The sequence below is a fragment of the Dioszegia hungarica genome (assembly GCF_025882075.1).
Source record: "Dioszegia hungarica strain PDD-24b-2 chromosome Unknown MKK02contig_25, whole genome shotgun sequence".
Lineage (NCBI taxonomy): Eukaryota > Fungi > Basidiomycota > Tremellomycetes > Tremellales > Bulleribasidiaceae > Dioszegia > Dioszegia hungarica.
The window spans coordinates 863,392-878,856 of NW_026515779.1; the positions used below are offsets into that span (position 1 = coordinate 863,392).

Consider the following 15,465-nt stretch of genomic DNA (forward strand, 5'->3'; position numbering starts at 1 on the left):
TCGGATGTTCTTCCTTGGTTTGGAAGACCAAGGGAGTGGTGAGTGGGTGAAATGTTACAGAGAGACAACGGTTATGAGGATGAGCCGATACTTTGGTAGCAGTGCCCAGAGCGTGGCCGACGATCATCTTCAAACTTTAAGGGGAATGAGTGGCGGTTGGTATTCAGGGTACAAGTCAGGCACCAGGGGTATAACGTAATAGAACGGGGAATTGCCAGAAGAGGCAGTCTTCATCTGTTACGTCAGCAGATATTTCGGCGCAGCTGCGCGCACCAGAAAGCTAAGGTCAGATCCTCACTGTATACACGCGTTCCTAAGCTCGCCCAGCAGAATCAATCAGCTCTAATGCCTCCACTGAGACCTTTATGTCGAGCCTGCGGTTTGAGCAGCAGAGCAGCAGCAGGGCCATCCCGCTTGCCACTCTCCCGATTATTCTCGGCCCTGTCGCCTCGTCAGCCCGAATCCACCCCGTTCTTTTCTCCGCCATACCGACCCTCGCCGCCGAGCTCTTACAGTCGGAAGGGCAAGGAAAGAGCTGTGGAAGGGAGAAGAGGAGATGAAGAAGATCCAGAGTTGGAAGTGAGCGACAAGGAGTGGGAGATGCGAGTTGGTGCGTTGCCTCCTGTGCCAAAATTTCATTTGTAGGAGCTGATGGCGCAGGGAAGGCTATGCTGCATCTACAGACCACCCTGCCTCACTTCTTTCGTCCAGACGAGGGTGGAGTGGAGATGTGCCCACCTGAAGTGTTCAGCAGGAATATGGTCCTCAAGCTGCCAGCTCCGTTCCCTGTCAAGGTGGGTCCACATTAAATCTAGCTTCGGCTCGGCTACCGGAGCACGGCGCTGACTCCAAGATCTCGTCCCTCGCTGGCTATTCTATGGCTCACACCCTCACGCGAAATGGCATGTCAGGTGAACTCGACGCCGCCCATAGCCCATTTCAGCGCAATCCCAGCTGACACCTCCAGCCCTCTTCGCCGACCTCACCTGTTCCCTCGACCGCATGTCCTTCTCACCCTCGCCTCAAGCAGCAGGCGCACCCGCCGCTGCCTTCTTCACGAAGCGTCTCCCTTCTCATCGGCATAAACAGGTCCGCGTCTTGCTCTCTATCCGCGGAACACCTCGACTACCACCTCACAATGTAAGCTGTCTTACGCTGACGTATGCGAGCCCAGCTGATCATGTAGGAAGCACTATGGCATACTTCCTCCCTGTATACATTCTCCCCTTACTCTGGCCTCATCTCGGTACATGAAGTCGAGACGATCCGGCCGCTGCCGGGAGAAGGCGTAGGGGAGTGGGTCATGTCCCGCGTGCTGGGGTGGACGAGCCGGCATGCGCTGGAAGGTGGAGGTGGAGGTATACCTATACCGAGTCGGGCGGCGGTAGGTCCGCGGAGAGGGCGGATTGAGCGGAAAGAGGAAGAATAGGGGGTAGTTTGGCTGGAGTGTTGTCGTACGAGCATTTCTAAAGCTGATCAGATTTCTGTGCAAGTACTGACTGTTCGTGACTATAGCCACTGAGACACGTTCCTTTGCGCTCGCATGCCCTTGCTGACGGACTTCATGGTGTGTCGAGGGCACACCACTGCCACTAACAGTCTGACATCGGCGATATAGATCGGGTTTACTCGGTATAAGGCAAGTGTCCTTTGTCTGCTTATGTGTGAAAGGAACGGGCGGACCCCGTGTTTCACCCTGGGTAGACGAGGCTTGTCAGCTCCTCTGGACATTCCACTTATACCATCACACTCGAAGGCTCGTTTTGTTACTCGCGCTGACTCGACCATTACAGACACAGCCAAGGCATCCTTCTCCGCATCCACCATGTCAACAACACTTGCAGACCCGAGGACTGACGATTACGCCCTGGTCACTCTCCTTTGGGCAGCGGAGCTTCAGCGCCTCTACAGTTCACACTCCAAGGGCAGTAGCAAAGCCAACTGTGCGGAAGCCACGCGGCAATTTAGGTTCGGTTTGGCATAACCAATCGTCGACCGGAAGGCGGCCGAGGCCGAGGCGGAAAGACAGGTATCGCAGGGGACCTCCAACGCGAGCGGGAGCAGGGAAGGGCGTACTGCTACATCCAGCTGGAAGAGCGCGGGGCGTCCCTCGCAGACCGAGGGAACGCGGAGTGATGGCTCCCAACAGCGTGTCCTGGCGGACGAGGAGGCGACCATTCGTGAGACAGACCTAGGGGACGTTCACGGCTGAGATGCCGGAAGGTGGGGAGCCGGAGCTGGATCGCGAGGAGCGGTGAGGCCAAGGACAGGAAGCGAGGTGATCAGTCCGTTGTATCCGAGGTGTTCCGCATATACAGCTTCCGAAGCACGATTGAAGCCAAAAACAGTTCAGTCCCATGCTCGAGGACATTGTCACTATCAGAGAATGTGCTGTAGAGGGATGCACCGGCCGAGGTTCCACAGAGTACTCTACGTGTGCATCCGCGAGATCACGGTATGTTCTCGATATCTGAGCGCTCCACACTCGTACAAGTGAATACCGAAAAGCTTGTGAGCCACATACACGCCAAGGTCAGCAGCTCGTCAGCAGCGCACGCGGCGCTCAGTAGCTAGCTCGATCGCGATTTTTGCAAGCTTCGCTTCGGACCCTATATAAAGTACACGTTAGTGAGACCCAAATGACGATGTGAGCTGATGTCAGCGGGCCGTACCATACATCGCCCGCCATGCCCTTGATCCGCTTCGCTACTGCCGAGGTATCAAGCGCTTCCATAGCGGCAAGATCGGACTTCCCTTTGCCGAACGGTACGGTATTTCCGACACCCGAAGCGCTAATGTCAGCCTCCGGAGGCCTCCGATGCGGAACACCATCGGAACCGAACCGTCCCACCCTGTTGCGAGGCTAGTCAAGCTATCTTTGGTACGCTCTCGAGGACGGGGAATGAGGACAGTGGAGCAATTTCGTTGCCAAGCAACCGATAAGGTTCTACAAAGGTAAAAGGTGTGTCACCCCGGATGTAAATCCCTGTTCCTGAGCGACGGACGCCTCCGAGATTACGCAGATTCCCATCGGAACTGGCTGGAACCGGACCCAAAAAGCTGCCTTTTGAGCGAAATGAGATCGAGGAGTAGCCGGTTCGGCCAGAGGGGGTGGACTTATCAAGCAGAGGGCTGAGCCATCAGCCATCAGCGCCTCTCTGTCGGTATATAGCTATACGAGTAATTCTCACGACAGCGTCCCTTTGAGTTACCCATTCAACAGCCAAGCCAGCAGCTCAGCGGTCCCCGATCTCCCGATTCAGTTGGACTGAATGTCGCGCTCAACCCCCAGAAAGTCGTCATTGGGGTACATCTTATCTCCCGTCTCGCCCAAATTCCCCTCGGACATCCAAACAGCCCAACCTCGCCAATCACCCTCTGGCTTCAACAGTCCTTATGCCCCTTCGCTACCCAATCTTCCGGAACCCATCCTCTCGCTCATCGCCTATCAGCTCGTCCTCTCCTCCCGTCCGTCAGCGCTCCTCCCACTTCTTCTATCTTGTCGGGCAGCAAACTCCGCTCTCTCCTTCTCGACCAATCCAAAGCTATACCACGACCTCTACCTGGCGACTTTCGACAGCGCGGCCATCTATCGGCGGTATGCGTGGATTAGTGATGCCCTTTCACGGCAGTCGGGAGGCAAAAAGCGGGCTTACGACCTCTTTGGACCGCCCAAGGCGCTAGCGGAGGACTTCAAGGCGAGGTGGAGGACCAGAGGGCGACTGAGGGAGGTCGTCAACTTCAAGTCGCTCGATGGGGATCCTAATAGTACAAGGGCGGAGCGCTTGAGGGGGTCGTTCATGCCGGACCTGTGGACGGTGTGGTTCTTGGTCACCGAGAGCGGTATGTTGAGCGAGGTTAAACTGTGACCTCAGCAAGCTGATGGGCAGACGGTCGAAATGCAGCGTTCTTGGAAGATGAATGTCTCTTCAAGGCCTGGCTCGGAATCTACTACGACGACCGGATCATCAAAGACGCCCTCTCGCCTGGCTATCCCGAGGTCAGCCCGGAGGATGCCTTGGGGATGTGGTCTGCTCTGCTCTCTGGTATAGGTACGTCCTTGACAATCTAAGTCTATCGCCTCGTTGCTGACCTGTAGATCTGATCGAGCACTCGACCCCAAAACAGCTAGACGAGAAGATCTTCATGCTCCGACCATACGTCTTTGCCTGTGCCAAGGTATGTCATCTCTATTCTCGTGTGGCCTGTGCTGATGAGTTGTAGTACGACATCAGTTTCGGACCGTGGCATCATCGCCAACTTCCTCTCTGCCCTCCAGGCTGCACCTGTAATCAGCACGACGCCGAGCTATCGCACGGAACAAACACCCTCCCATATGAGCGATTCGGGTATACCTGGCGTCGGGCTCCACCTCATTTCGTCCCCGTCGCATACTTTGTCTTCATGAGTCTCCTCCAGCTCCAAGCTTCGAACCTTCGCGCACACCAAGCACCCTCTCACCTACTCAATCCCCCTCTACGCGGTATCTTCGGATCGGCCATCGTCACCCCCTCACACCTCCATGATCGGGAATGGCAACGCAACTCGGTCTGTCAAGACCCGCACACCTCCGCCGGACTCCCCGCTACCTCCTTTGTCGGCGCGCTCGCCGGGGGCTGGAAGGGACATTTCCTGTTCTACAGCCTGGAACAGTACCGGCAGGTCGTGGCTGGGGACATGCGCGCCGTATACACTGGGGAGTTCGCGGCGCAGATTATGGAGATGAAGCTCACGGAGACGGTAATCAGGGTGCGGAAGGGGGAGGAAGGGGGTAAAGGGGGAATGGCGAGCGCGGGTTTCGATGAAATGGATGATGAGGATCCAGATGTGGATGGGGAGAATGCGGAGCAGAGGCGCGTGCGGATGGGCTATGGCTATGAGGTGGTGCATCCGGATGAGGAGGATGAAGAGGGGTGGACCAAGGAGATACTGTTGAGTGGGAGGGCGAAGAGTAACTGGGGATGGGCGAGGTTGAGGGGGAGAGTCAGGGCCTGGGATGGATTGGTGTCGCTGTGTATGACATATGAGGTGAGTCTGTTGACGTGACCTGCGCAAGGATACGGGCTGATGTCGTAGCGCAACCCAAGACATCCCATGGGCCGGTGGTTGTGGCGCGGGTACATCCACACAGGCGGATACCTCCTTGGCCGGTGGAGAGACACCTTCACACCGGCGCATGCACTAGGTGAGACTAGCTTGCAGCTGCTCTCAGCAGGTACATGGATCGACCGCTGATACTGCAGGGCACGAAGGGGCATTCGGTCTTGTCCGCGCGGATGATGTGTTCCAGGGGACATCGAGGCCAAACACCGGCGAGACACAAGCATCGAGGGTGGAAGAGGACGTGGTCATGGGATAGAGGGGTACAGGATGAGTCGCACATCGCGTGACTGAGACGCGACCATACTCTTACATGTGAGGCTCTGACAAGGCTCTGACATTGGCGGTTATGCTCATGGTCCAACCGGTGATTGTGTCGACTGAGCGCCACGCTAGATATACTCATCCTGATCGCCTTTGTCCTTAGATTGGCTCAGTATTCAGATGTCGTCGCTGCTGGTAATCCTTTCGAGGCCGACACTGCTGAGCGACAGAGTCATGTACCACAAGCGGAAATACAGACGGTGATAGACGTATCGGCGATACTCGGGAATAGTCTTACATCCTTTGTCACGGAGCGACTGAAAGGTGCTACACGATGACGGGTTTGAGACAGGCGAAAGACAGGCTATATAAGACCCCCCCACTGAGCTTTCTCATTTCTGTTCTGTACATCATTCTACTCAGAGGCTGTCCGCACAGAGCGTTCCTCTCATATCCACCAAGTATACCATACATACCCCTCACTCACACGGCTCTCCGACTGTCCTCCAACTTACGGCAATCTCTCCCGAAGTTCGACTTCCAGGCTCACGCGAGCTTCACCGCCCGGGCGCTCGTCTCCATCCCCCGGCGCCAGCTGACCAGACCCGTCCTGCGCAATGTTCAATTTCACGTCCTCTCACCAAACGAAACCTGACCCGACCTCTGAAGAGGACCAGTCCCCAGCCACGTCTGAGCGGTCGGTGATCCACGATGCCGATGCCTCCGACCCCAGGTGTGAGCCCCGTCGCTCTGCTAAGCACTGTATACCTTCTTACGACGTCGATGTGCCCACTTTTCAAGACACGGATGACTACATTTTCCTCAAACGTCAATGTCCGCCCACTGTACACGAATTGCTAAAGCGCATTACGGAGTCTGCAATCAAGGAAGACTCTTCAGAAAACAGACTACGGGTAGTCATACAGAAATGGATGGACAAGAGAACGGCGGTCCCGTCGCAGGCGCAACATTCTTGTCACTGAGCGAGCTGCCTGCAGACGGGGAATTTGAGGCGCTTGAACGGTATGAAGAAGCCAAGGCGATAGCTTTGGCCGCCAGCTCTGAGCTCTTCGACAAGCTCACCGGTGCAGTCCAGATCCCACCCACTACCTGGCCCATGGGGGAACCGACTTACGCCGCGTTCAGCGAGATCATCACGGGATCGAGAGACGCTTCAGCCTACGAGAATTACCAACTTGGTCGACTGCTGCGCGATATCCCGTTGAACATGCCTACTGGGTCAGGGCTGGAAAGCTTGACGAACGAGACCATCTGCGTGCTTGCCTACCCGGATGGTACGGTTGAACGCCGAAGCGGGGATGGCGGCGTTCTGAGAGATAAGTGGAATGTCGACGCTGGCGGTGACCAAAGTCGATCGGTCACCGTTGGCGAGCAGGGTCAGGTGACGAGTCCGCTTCAAAAGCCCTCAGGTAGCGTCAATGGGGCCACGCAGAGTCCGAAGGGCGGACCAAGCCCAACCGCGTCGGGAGAGGGCCTTACCTGGGGGGTTGGCATAAGCATCAGTCGGACGACCCCGAACAACGGGTATCCAGCAACTGGGCCATATCACACGCCAAGCAGGACCATCGAGATCTCATCGAGGTGCAGCACAGGCTTGCGCAGGATCCCGAGGATCATGAAGGAGGACGTATGCCCATGAAAGCATTCTACTACTTCGAGGAAGGGCAGATTCCTGTCACGGAAGCGACCGACGAGGAGACGTTTGACGAATACGAGGAGAGGAGAGGACCTCGCGCGAGAGGGCAGAGCGGGGCTCATTTGGGCAGCAGCTTGTCAACGCGAGCAGCGAATACCTGAGACACAACGGAGATGCCAGCCGCGATGCTCAGGTAGTGGTCACGATCTATCAAGGTGCAGAATACATGATCGCTACCTTTCACTCGATCCCGAGGCCATCGCAGGCAGGCACCAACTCTGCGGTCGATACTATCCAATCGTCACAGCGAATCAGCTCTGAGCTGTACTCAAGCATGGCCGACCGGGGCAATCCCCTGGAGAAGATGTTAAGAGTCTACGGTATGGCACCGGCCTTCCGTAAGCTGGTTGAAAGCGCAGTCCTCTCAGAGACCACACGGGAGGGTAGCGCACAGAACATCACCATCGTGGAGCACACCTTACCGAGACCTATTGGCCAAGACTTCGAGGACATGAGGGCCAGTACCATTGAAGTCCGCATGAGAGCGGACGAGCACCGCGAGGTACACTTGTGGAACCACGGGGATCCCGCAAGGAAGCGGATCGGTCAGTGGCAGCGGAAGACGTCCTTGGTGCACTAGACTGATCAGGTTCCGGAGGAGATGCAGGAGACAGGCATTGTCCCAGCGGTCGATGGCGCAGGGAGATTGAGAAGATGGGACGCACCTGCGGAAACCGGTGTGGATACCGGGAGGTGGACAAGGAGCATCGGCCATGTCAGGAGCAACAATTGCAGACAGTAGGCGCGCCGAAAGGCGGTTTATAGCACATGCATACTCTATGTCTTGTCATGATCACCCACTTCTTGGGAAGAGCGATCTGCGGCGGTCCATGGCTTTGAGCTATAGGTCAATCCATTCCAGACTACCCCTATCGTTTCAGAAGGTTTCAGATTTCGCGCACCAGGGTTCCATGCCGGCATCATGACGCTGGGGCCGAGCAGGGTCGATCTGGATCAGGCCGATCTTGAGGCGACGCGACCTGCAGCCCCCGAATCTTCTGCCTTTCCAGACTCTACTTTGTTACATACTGCACAAGCAAAAATGGTCTGGCAAGTCGACCTCTCGGGCAAGTGTATAATTGTTTCCGGCGGGAACAGGGTGCGTCGCGAATTTGCTGACGGCTTGAAGCTGACCCGGTAGGGTATCGGTCTGGCCATTGCGCAACAAATCGCCCAAGCCGGCGCTCACGTTGCAATCCTCTACAAGTCGTCGGGGGACGCACCAGAACGTGCCAAGGAGGTCTCGGAGAAGTATGGTGTTCACTGCGAGGCGTTCCAGTGTGATGTCAGCGATCAGAAGGCGGTCCAGGAGTTGGTCGGCAGGATCTACAAGGATGTTGGACCGGTCGGAGGGGTAGTGTGCAGTGCTGGTCAGTCTCACGATGCGCGAGATATAGACGATACTAAATTAGTCAGGCGTGGCTGTCCCAAAGCCGGCGGTCGAGATGACCAAGGAAGACTTTGATCAGCAGATGGTCCCGAACGTCTGGGGATGCTTCACGGTCGCCCAGGCTGCTGTCAAGTGAAAAATACCTATGACCTTCTGTTAAGCTCATAGCTGACCATAATAGCCTTTGGCAGGAGCATGGCTACCAGAATGGCCGGGTCGTCTTTGTGTCTTGTGGGTCCTCCAGTCGGCCAGGACATAGAGGGAAATGACAGCTGACTCGGGAGCCGTCTCCGGCAGCATAGCCAACAAGGGCGCAAAGCAATGCTTCTACAACACATCGAAGGTACATCCTCCTGCGCAGAGCTCATCTTTCTCGTCATTCTCGAGCTGACCATGCAGGGAGCTCTGAACGCTTTGGCTCGGTCATTGGCGATGGAATGGGCCGAGATGGGCGTCTTGGTGAGCTCGATTGCTGTTCCTCCGGATCGTGCGCACCGAAGCTGATATGTGATAGGTCAACTGTATATCACCAGGACCAGTCAACACGGACATGACCAAGGGTATGCGGCAGAATGATGAGAAGAAGAAGAGCAACGAGGACTCTACCATGCTTGGACGGTTCAGCGAGCCAGAGGAGCAGGCTGGCGCAGTCGTCTACTTCCTGTCGGACTACTCGACATGTAAGTGGACTCGGTCCGCTCTACGATTCATCAGCTGACTAGGAGTAGATACAACCGGAACAGAGCTGAGGATCGATGGAGGTATGACCGCTTGGTGATGCCCACGGCCCCACACATAGCAGAACCACATAGCAAAGGATTCCTCCACAAATAGCTACTACAAAGTCCAGTCAAGTTAGGAGCGATCTTCTAGCCCCTGAGGCTACCAGCGCCACTCCTCTGCCGCGACAAGCTGCATCATCCTGCATGATGAACTGACTGGCCGACATCCCGCTCCGCATTCCATACTGCAAAACTTTGAGGTATGACGCAGTGCGCGATCCGCTGTACAGTGTCTTCAGGCTAGATCTCAGGCGCTAGTATCGTCCGACTTCATTTCCACTCATTTCCGCCCCTCTCGATCGACCTCATCTTGCATAGCGAGCACATCTGCGCATAATGGTCTGGCAAATTGATCTCACCAGCAAATGCTTCATCGTGACAGGCGGCAACAGGGTAGGCTGTCCTCGGCCATCATGGCTCAGCCCGCTGACTAAGGCCTGACTGTGCAGGGCATAGGGCTCGCCATCTCACATCAAATAGCGCAAGCAGGTGGACATGTCGCCATCATCTACAAGTCCTCTCCTGACGCGCCCGAGCGGGCCAAGGAGATATCGCAGAAGTATGGCGTACATTGCGAGGCGTACAAGTGCGACGTGAGCGATCAGGCGGCAGTCGCGGAGCTAGTTGGCAGGGTGTACAAGGATGTAGGACCTGTGGGAGGTGTAGTGTGTAACGCTGGTAAGTCTGCACTCCTGAGTAGGGGTGACCAAGACTGATCAGGACTAGGGGTTGCCGTATCGAAACCAGCGGTAGAGATGACTAAGGAGGACTACGACAATCAGATGGATCCGAACATCTGGGGCTGCTTCGTCGTTGCTCAGGCTGCCGTCAAGTGAGTCGCTACATGCATGAGCAGGCAACAAGCTGATTTCAGGCTATGGCAAGAACACGGATATAAGAACGGACGCGTTGTCTTCGTGTCTTGTACGTGTTGTCTTGCAAGGCAGTACACTTTCGGCGAGTTGCTCGAGCTGATCTCTTCAGCGATGTCCGCGAGCATAGCCAATAGGAATACCACACAGTGCTTTTACAACGCCTCAAAGGTGCGGCAGCTCATGACTACAGCTCAAGTTGAAGATAGCTGACCACTAGGGAGCCCTGAACGCCCTTGCGAGATCACTAGCCATGGAGTGGGCAGATATGGGCGTCTTGGTAAGCATCTATTTCGGTCGTCTGCTGATTAATTTAGGTCAACTGCCTCTCGCCCGGGTTCGTGGATACCGACCTCAACCAGATCCTCCGGGACGACGAGAAGATTCTTAAATCGACAGAAGATATGGTCATGACCAAGCGGATAGGCAAGCCCGATGAACAGGCTGGTGCGGTGGTCTATTTCTTGTCTGATTATGCGACATGTGAGCCTCTCAAGAATCTCGATCCTGAGCAAAATCAAGTGCTGACTGTGAGCAGATACGACTGGGACGGAGTTGCGAGTTGATGGGGGAGCGTCAGCATGGTGATCTATCGGTGGTCGACCTTACGTGCCCGGGCAGATTCCGAAAAGATGCATCTTAGTCATCCCCAACCAGTGGCAGACCCGCCTGGATCATCTTACAACCCATCTCGAACAGGTAGTCGAGGCACTCGGCCTGTATCTTTGCCTGTTCCCATGTGTTGCCTAACAGTCAGCTCGTCCTGGGCATTTGTAAAGCCGACAGCTCACCCCAGATATACACTCCGTGTCTCCTGACGAGAATGGCAGCCGCGTTCGGGTACTCTTCCATCGCCTTCGCCATCCCCTCCGTCAGATCCTCCTCATCTGCCGTGTTCTCGATGATGGGTACTTCGAGCGTGTCGAAGAAACGCAGGGTCTTGCCGCTCCCGCCGAGCCGGACTCCCTTGATCATCTCCTGGTGGCTGATTCGGAAGGACTTGGCCGACTTGCCCAGGAGCAAAGTGAGGAGGACGGCGTGTTGCGAGTGGGTGTGGATACAGGCGCCAGCGGAACGGAGGGTGAAGGCGTTCCAGAAGAGGGGAGTGCAGGCCGATTCTTTCAGGCCCTGTGAGGTCAGCTACTTCGGGTCGCCAGGACGCTATTTCCGGAGCTCACAACTCTGGTCGGTATGCGCAAGAAATCCCGCTGAGACCCTGGCTTTGGGACAGACGACTGCGCGAAGGGCAGAACGAAGATGTGCTCTGGCTTGATCCGTTCTTTCTGGACGCCTGACGGGGCAAGATAGACATGCTTGCCATGCCGGATGGAGATACCTCCACCAGTGCCAGTCACCCAGCCCAGGGCTACTCGGTCAGCTGCTGAAGCTCGGTTGAAGGCAGCTGGACATACTGTAAAAGTCGCGGCAGAGCTCGCAGATGAGGTTGGCGGGCTATCTTTATCAGCGAATGCTCTACAATAAGCAAGAGATACAGCTGACATGTTCCGGATCAGTGCTCGTGATCAAGGCATCTGCCTCGGCGCCCTGGAGCTGAGCTCGGACCGGCTCAGAAGCTGGTGCAGAAGCCACGTTCGAAGAAGAGGAGGCCATGGCGGACCCTCAGATGTCTTCTGTGCGAGCTATTTCTCTGTACTCGTTCTCGGGGCTAAAGCGAACGGCCTCTGAGCTGCCTGCTAGGGTGATCAGATTAGAGATTGCTCGGATGAAGGGACACAGAGATTGAAGAGCAAAGATACGACCAAAAGTTGGCCCGAAGCCAAATTGTTGACGTCGGTTAATTCGCCAAAGAGTCCATCGGTCGACATGACGCAGCGACGTCCGACGAGGACCCTTGCTGTTGCTCCTCTCTCTTGACCTATATTGTACTCACGACCACGTCGTAGCCTGTCCTCCTCCATCACAGACGCTATCAGCCATGCAGAGTATCAGATCACTCCCCCGAACCATCGCTCGATCGTGCGTCCTTCCCGCCCGAGCTGGATTCCACTCGACCCGAATCGCGAGGGACCACTTCCTCGATGCAGATGTCGCGGTGCGTCTCATTGCCCTTGCATCTTCTGGCCAGACGCGATCGCTCGAGAATCCCAGCTGATATGATTGTAGGAGTTCCAGAAGCGAGCCATAGACGGATCGGCCACAAAGCCAGTCCTGGTCGATTTCTACGCTGAGTAAGCCGTCCAGCGAAAGGCTCATCGCAGCCAGTGCCCGCCCGGATGACACAACGATGCTGACAATTCTCAGATGGTGTCAGCCGTGTCGAGTACTCACCCCACTGCTCAAATCGCACACTGGGCCCGAAAGCGCTTATGACTTGGTGACGATCGATGTGGACGCTCGGCCAGAGCTGGCAGCAGAGTACAAGGTGAGATCACCTGATCCGCATGAGCAGTGGTAGCAGTCGCTGATAAGAGAAGATAAGCTCTTTACCGACGGTCATGGCGTTCAAGGATGGCAAGGTCAAGAACAAGTTTGGTGCGTCTATGCCCTTCTCTTCCAGGGTTTCAAGCTGACAGGGACAGTCGGCTTCCGACCAGAGGGCGAGCTCAAGAAGTTCCTGGCTATGCTGTGAGCATGTATAGCCGCTTGGACCACTGAATCAGCGCACAGACTCAGGCGATGCGCCCGGACGTCTGGTATACATCTGACCTGGACAAGCGCGATCTTCTGCCTTCTTACTCTATCACTGAACTTGACGAGCGACCCCCCCTACTTCAATCTCACACTGGTCAACCTCCGTCCATCACGTCCATCATCTCTTCTAGGACCTCTAGGATCTTGGTCTCACTCTTGACCACCTTGTCCCCATCTCAACACCACGATGCCCACCGCCCCCAAGAGGCAAGCCGCCGCCCGCGCTGCCCGCAACATCCTACAACAGTACACCACCCCTTTCGCACCTATCAACCAGAAGCTATACGCCAGCAAGCTCGGCAACACCGCCACACGCTACGAGCGCGAAGATCGAGCATTCAGGCCGGGCTCGTACCTACATCGATCATACGCGGCCGAGGGACCGGAGGCTTTCGGCAAGCCGGACGAAGCGGGGCATTTGGAGATCTTCCGACCAGGCTCGACGGTCGGCCTGGAGGCGGAACCTAGTAACATCAAGGCGGAGAGGCGAGCGAGGATGCATGAGCGGGTAGCGAGGGAGATTATGGAGGAAGAGGTCCCGGATGAGTCATTCATGGACTACTACGCCGGTGCGGGAGCGGAACTGCCGGGTCCACAGGCTGGACCCAGCCAGAAACCCCGCAGTGCGTCCTCCGGGCCTGGCAAATTTACGACCACCAACCAGCCGCCCAAGCGGTCTCACAAGCGGAAATTACCAGCGGCGGCACCACCTCCTCCGACTCCACCAACTCGTCCAACTTCTCCCCCGCATATGAAATACCCAATCTCGGGTTTCAGCTCGCCCCTCACTCCCCGAGATTCGGACGATGACGACCTCAATAGCAGGGACGAGGCGGAACCCCTCTTCTTGTCGGCCCCTACCTCACCCGAGCCGGTCCAAGCGCAAGCGCAAGCACCGAGGATGCCTCTTGCATCGCCACCATCGTACATCCCTCCCATGCCGCTCTTGTGGTGGGCAGACCTCGGTCTCGAACCCCAGCCATCTTCCTCCCCTCTGATCGACCCTGCGACGCTCCGCGATGAGCCCATCACGAAGTCGGGGAGGTCGGGCCATGCTGCACACCCCTCCGTCGCAGGTCCGAGCCGGCCCTATATTCCGAATCCTGATAGCCGCGAGTCTGGCGAGGTGCACTTCAAGCCTCGCCGGGAGGCACTCCATGCGATCACCTCAGCGCTCGGCACGCAGGACGTCAAGCCCAAGTCGGACCCAAGTGGCCAGCGGAAGGATATGCTGGAGGAGGTGAAGGGGACATGGGGAGAGGTCAAGATGGCGTTTGGGAGGATGGAACGGGTCATGTCAAAATTGGAGAGTGACTGAGGAAGGCCGTGGTAGTGGCGCGTAGATTTGGGATCGCGGGGGCTAGTAGAGCTTGACTAGCGGTTAGGAGGCAGAGCTGCCAGATCTCGATCAGCTCTATAGGCATCCTTTCTGACCAGACCTGCTCCTGACTGGACTGGCTTTGTACCCTCATCGGTATCCTGACGGCTCGACTATCCTTTATCCTCCCGCCCCTTATCTGCAAGGGAGGAGTGCCCCTGACTGCTCCTTGGAACGCGGGATCGGGCCTCAGCTGATGCAGCGGCAGAGACCTTCGCACTCACTGAAAGCTTACAGTCTGACATTCACCCTAACTCCGAGTATTTGTCCGGCATACATCGACCCACAATTGTCAATTATGGCGCCATTACGCCTCACAAGGCTTGCGCGATCAATCATTGACGATATCGGAAACACCGGCAAAGATCTCACCGATAAGGCCGGGGGCGCTGCGGATAAAGCTAAAGAGCTCGGAGATGTACATTTCCCTCGCCTTGGTGTATTATAACACGGCTGACGTCTTGCTTAGACGGTAGGCCAGGCGCAAGATGCGCTCGCGACGTACAATAAACTCAAGGATCAAGTGACAGGGGTGAGTTTCACCGAAATTTGTGGTACAGAACGCCGCGCTGGTGAGGGTGTACTTGCTGAAACGCTCTCAGTACTACCAGTGGTATCTCGACCACAAGCCGCTCATCTACTTCAGTCAGTCCACCACACAGCCATTAAGGTGCAGTCAGCTGATCTACCAGTTCTCGCCTGTATCGCCGGCATCATCCTAATGTGCCTTCTCCAATGCGCCTTCCAGTGGCTCAAATGCTGGACGAACAGCTGCTGCTTCTGCATCAACGTCGGCCGCTGGTGTGGCCGAAAAGCGACCGATGAGAAGTCTCGCATGTGCTGCAAATCGTGCTTCTTGCGATGCGGCGCATGCTGCGTCGCTACCGATAAATGCCGTGTCGGAAGACACGCAGCGGCCGAGGCGGCCGAAAAGCGGCTTGTCGCATATTCGGGTATAGATACGAGTTACCTGACGCGCTGCGGAGGACCGGTCGAGGACGATCCAGAAAAGGCACAGGCTCAACGGCTCGGCCCATGGATCAATGACAAGGTTGGCTGCACGCTTGTTCCCGGCAAATGGGGAAGGGTGAAGAAGATCGCCGATCTGCAGAAGGAGGTGAGAGAGAGTAAGAAGATCATCGACGATATACGAGACGCTTTGGGGCCGGAGAGGAGACAGAAGTTCCTTGGCGGAATCCGTTACTTGCAGGAGGCGGCGGACAAGGCGGAACAAGCGATAGGAGGCGCGGCGCGGAAAGCGAGCAGCAGGACACATTCGGTCAGCTCGGGCAAGTCGAGGTCGGGGAAGC

General features: G+C 56.5%; 7 protein-coding genes across 7 annotated transcripts; 6 read left to right on the plus strand and 1 right to left on the minus strand.

Annotated features, from left to right (window-relative positions):
* Nucleotides 1–345: 345 nt before the first annotated feature.
* MKK02DRAFT_40822 (uncharacterized protein) lies at nt 346–1,429 on the plus strand (the record flags this gene model as incomplete). The annotated part of the gene is made up of 5 exons (XM_053091286.1): nt 346–610; nt 661–794; nt 854–911; nt 968–1,140; nt 1,187–1,429. The coding sequence occupies 5 exons, from the start codon at nt 346–348 to the stop codon at nt 1,427–1,429; spliced, it is 873 nt and encodes a 290-aa protein (XP_052942296.1).
* A 1,843-nt stretch (nt 1,430–3,272) lies between these two features.
* Nucleotides 3,273–5,359, plus strand: MKK02DRAFT_20665 (uncharacterized protein; the record flags this gene model as incomplete). Its single annotated transcript, XM_053086297.1, has 6 exons — nt 3,273–3,843; nt 3,891–4,052; nt 4,100–4,179; nt 4,225–5,036; nt 5,088–5,185; nt 5,244–5,359. 6 exons carry the CDS (start codon nt 3,273–3,275, stop codon nt 5,357–5,359), a joined length of 1,839 nt encoding a protein of 612 aa, XP_052942297.1.
* Nucleotides 5,360–6,292: 933 nt separating this feature from the next.
* Nucleotides 6,293–7,182, plus strand: MKK02DRAFT_40824 (uncharacterized protein; the record flags this gene model as incomplete). Its single annotated transcript, XM_053091287.1, has 2 exons — nt 6,293–6,748; nt 6,799–7,182. 2 exons carry the CDS (start codon nt 6,293–6,295, stop codon nt 7,180–7,182), a joined length of 840 nt encoding a protein of 279 aa, XP_052942298.1.
* Nucleotides 7,183–8,123: 941 nt separating this feature from the next.
* Nucleotides 8,124–9,249, plus strand: MKK02DRAFT_40825 (uncharacterized protein; the record flags this gene model as incomplete). Its single annotated transcript, XM_053091288.1, has 8 exons — nt 8,124–8,180; nt 8,223–8,451; nt 8,498–8,603; nt 8,653–8,702; nt 8,756–8,814; nt 8,871–8,930; nt 8,986–9,151; nt 9,200–9,249. 8 exons carry the CDS (start codon nt 8,124–8,126, stop codon nt 9,247–9,249), a joined length of 777 nt encoding a protein of 258 aa, XP_052942299.1.
* Nucleotides 9,250–9,589: 340 nt separating this feature from the next.
* MKK02DRAFT_20073 (uncharacterized protein) lies at nt 9,590–10,713 on the plus strand (the record flags this gene model as incomplete). Its single annotated transcript, XM_053086189.1, has 8 exons — nt 9,590–9,646; nt 9,703–9,931; nt 9,980–10,085; nt 10,128–10,164; nt 10,225–10,296; nt 10,346–10,405; nt 10,443–10,608; nt 10,664–10,713. The coding sequence occupies 8 exons, from the start codon at nt 9,590–9,592 to the stop codon at nt 10,711–10,713; spliced, it is 777 nt and encodes a 258-aa protein (XP_052942300.1).
* A 51-nt stretch (nt 10,714–10,764) lies between these two features.
* On the minus strand, nt 10,765–11,736 carry MKK02DRAFT_20669 (cytoplasm protein; the record flags this gene model as incomplete). Its single annotated transcript, XM_053086298.1, has 5 exons — nt 10,765–10,871; nt 10,917–11,253; nt 11,304–11,491; nt 11,538–11,577; nt 11,626–11,736. 5 exons carry the CDS (start codon nt 11,734–11,736, stop codon nt 10,765–10,767), a joined length of 783 nt encoding a protein of 260 aa, XP_052942301.1.
* Nucleotides 11,737–12,964: 1,228 nt separating this feature from the next.
* Nucleotides 12,965–14,980, plus strand: MKK02DRAFT_30317 (uncharacterized protein; the record flags this gene model as incomplete). The annotated part of the gene is made up of 4 exons (XM_053088021.1): nt 12,965–14,087; nt 14,386–14,592; nt 14,632–14,800; nt 14,848–14,980. 4 exons carry the CDS (start codon nt 12,965–12,967, stop codon nt 14,978–14,980), a joined length of 1,632 nt encoding a protein of 543 aa, XP_052942302.1.
* Nucleotides 14,981–15,465: the final 485 nt, after the last annotated feature.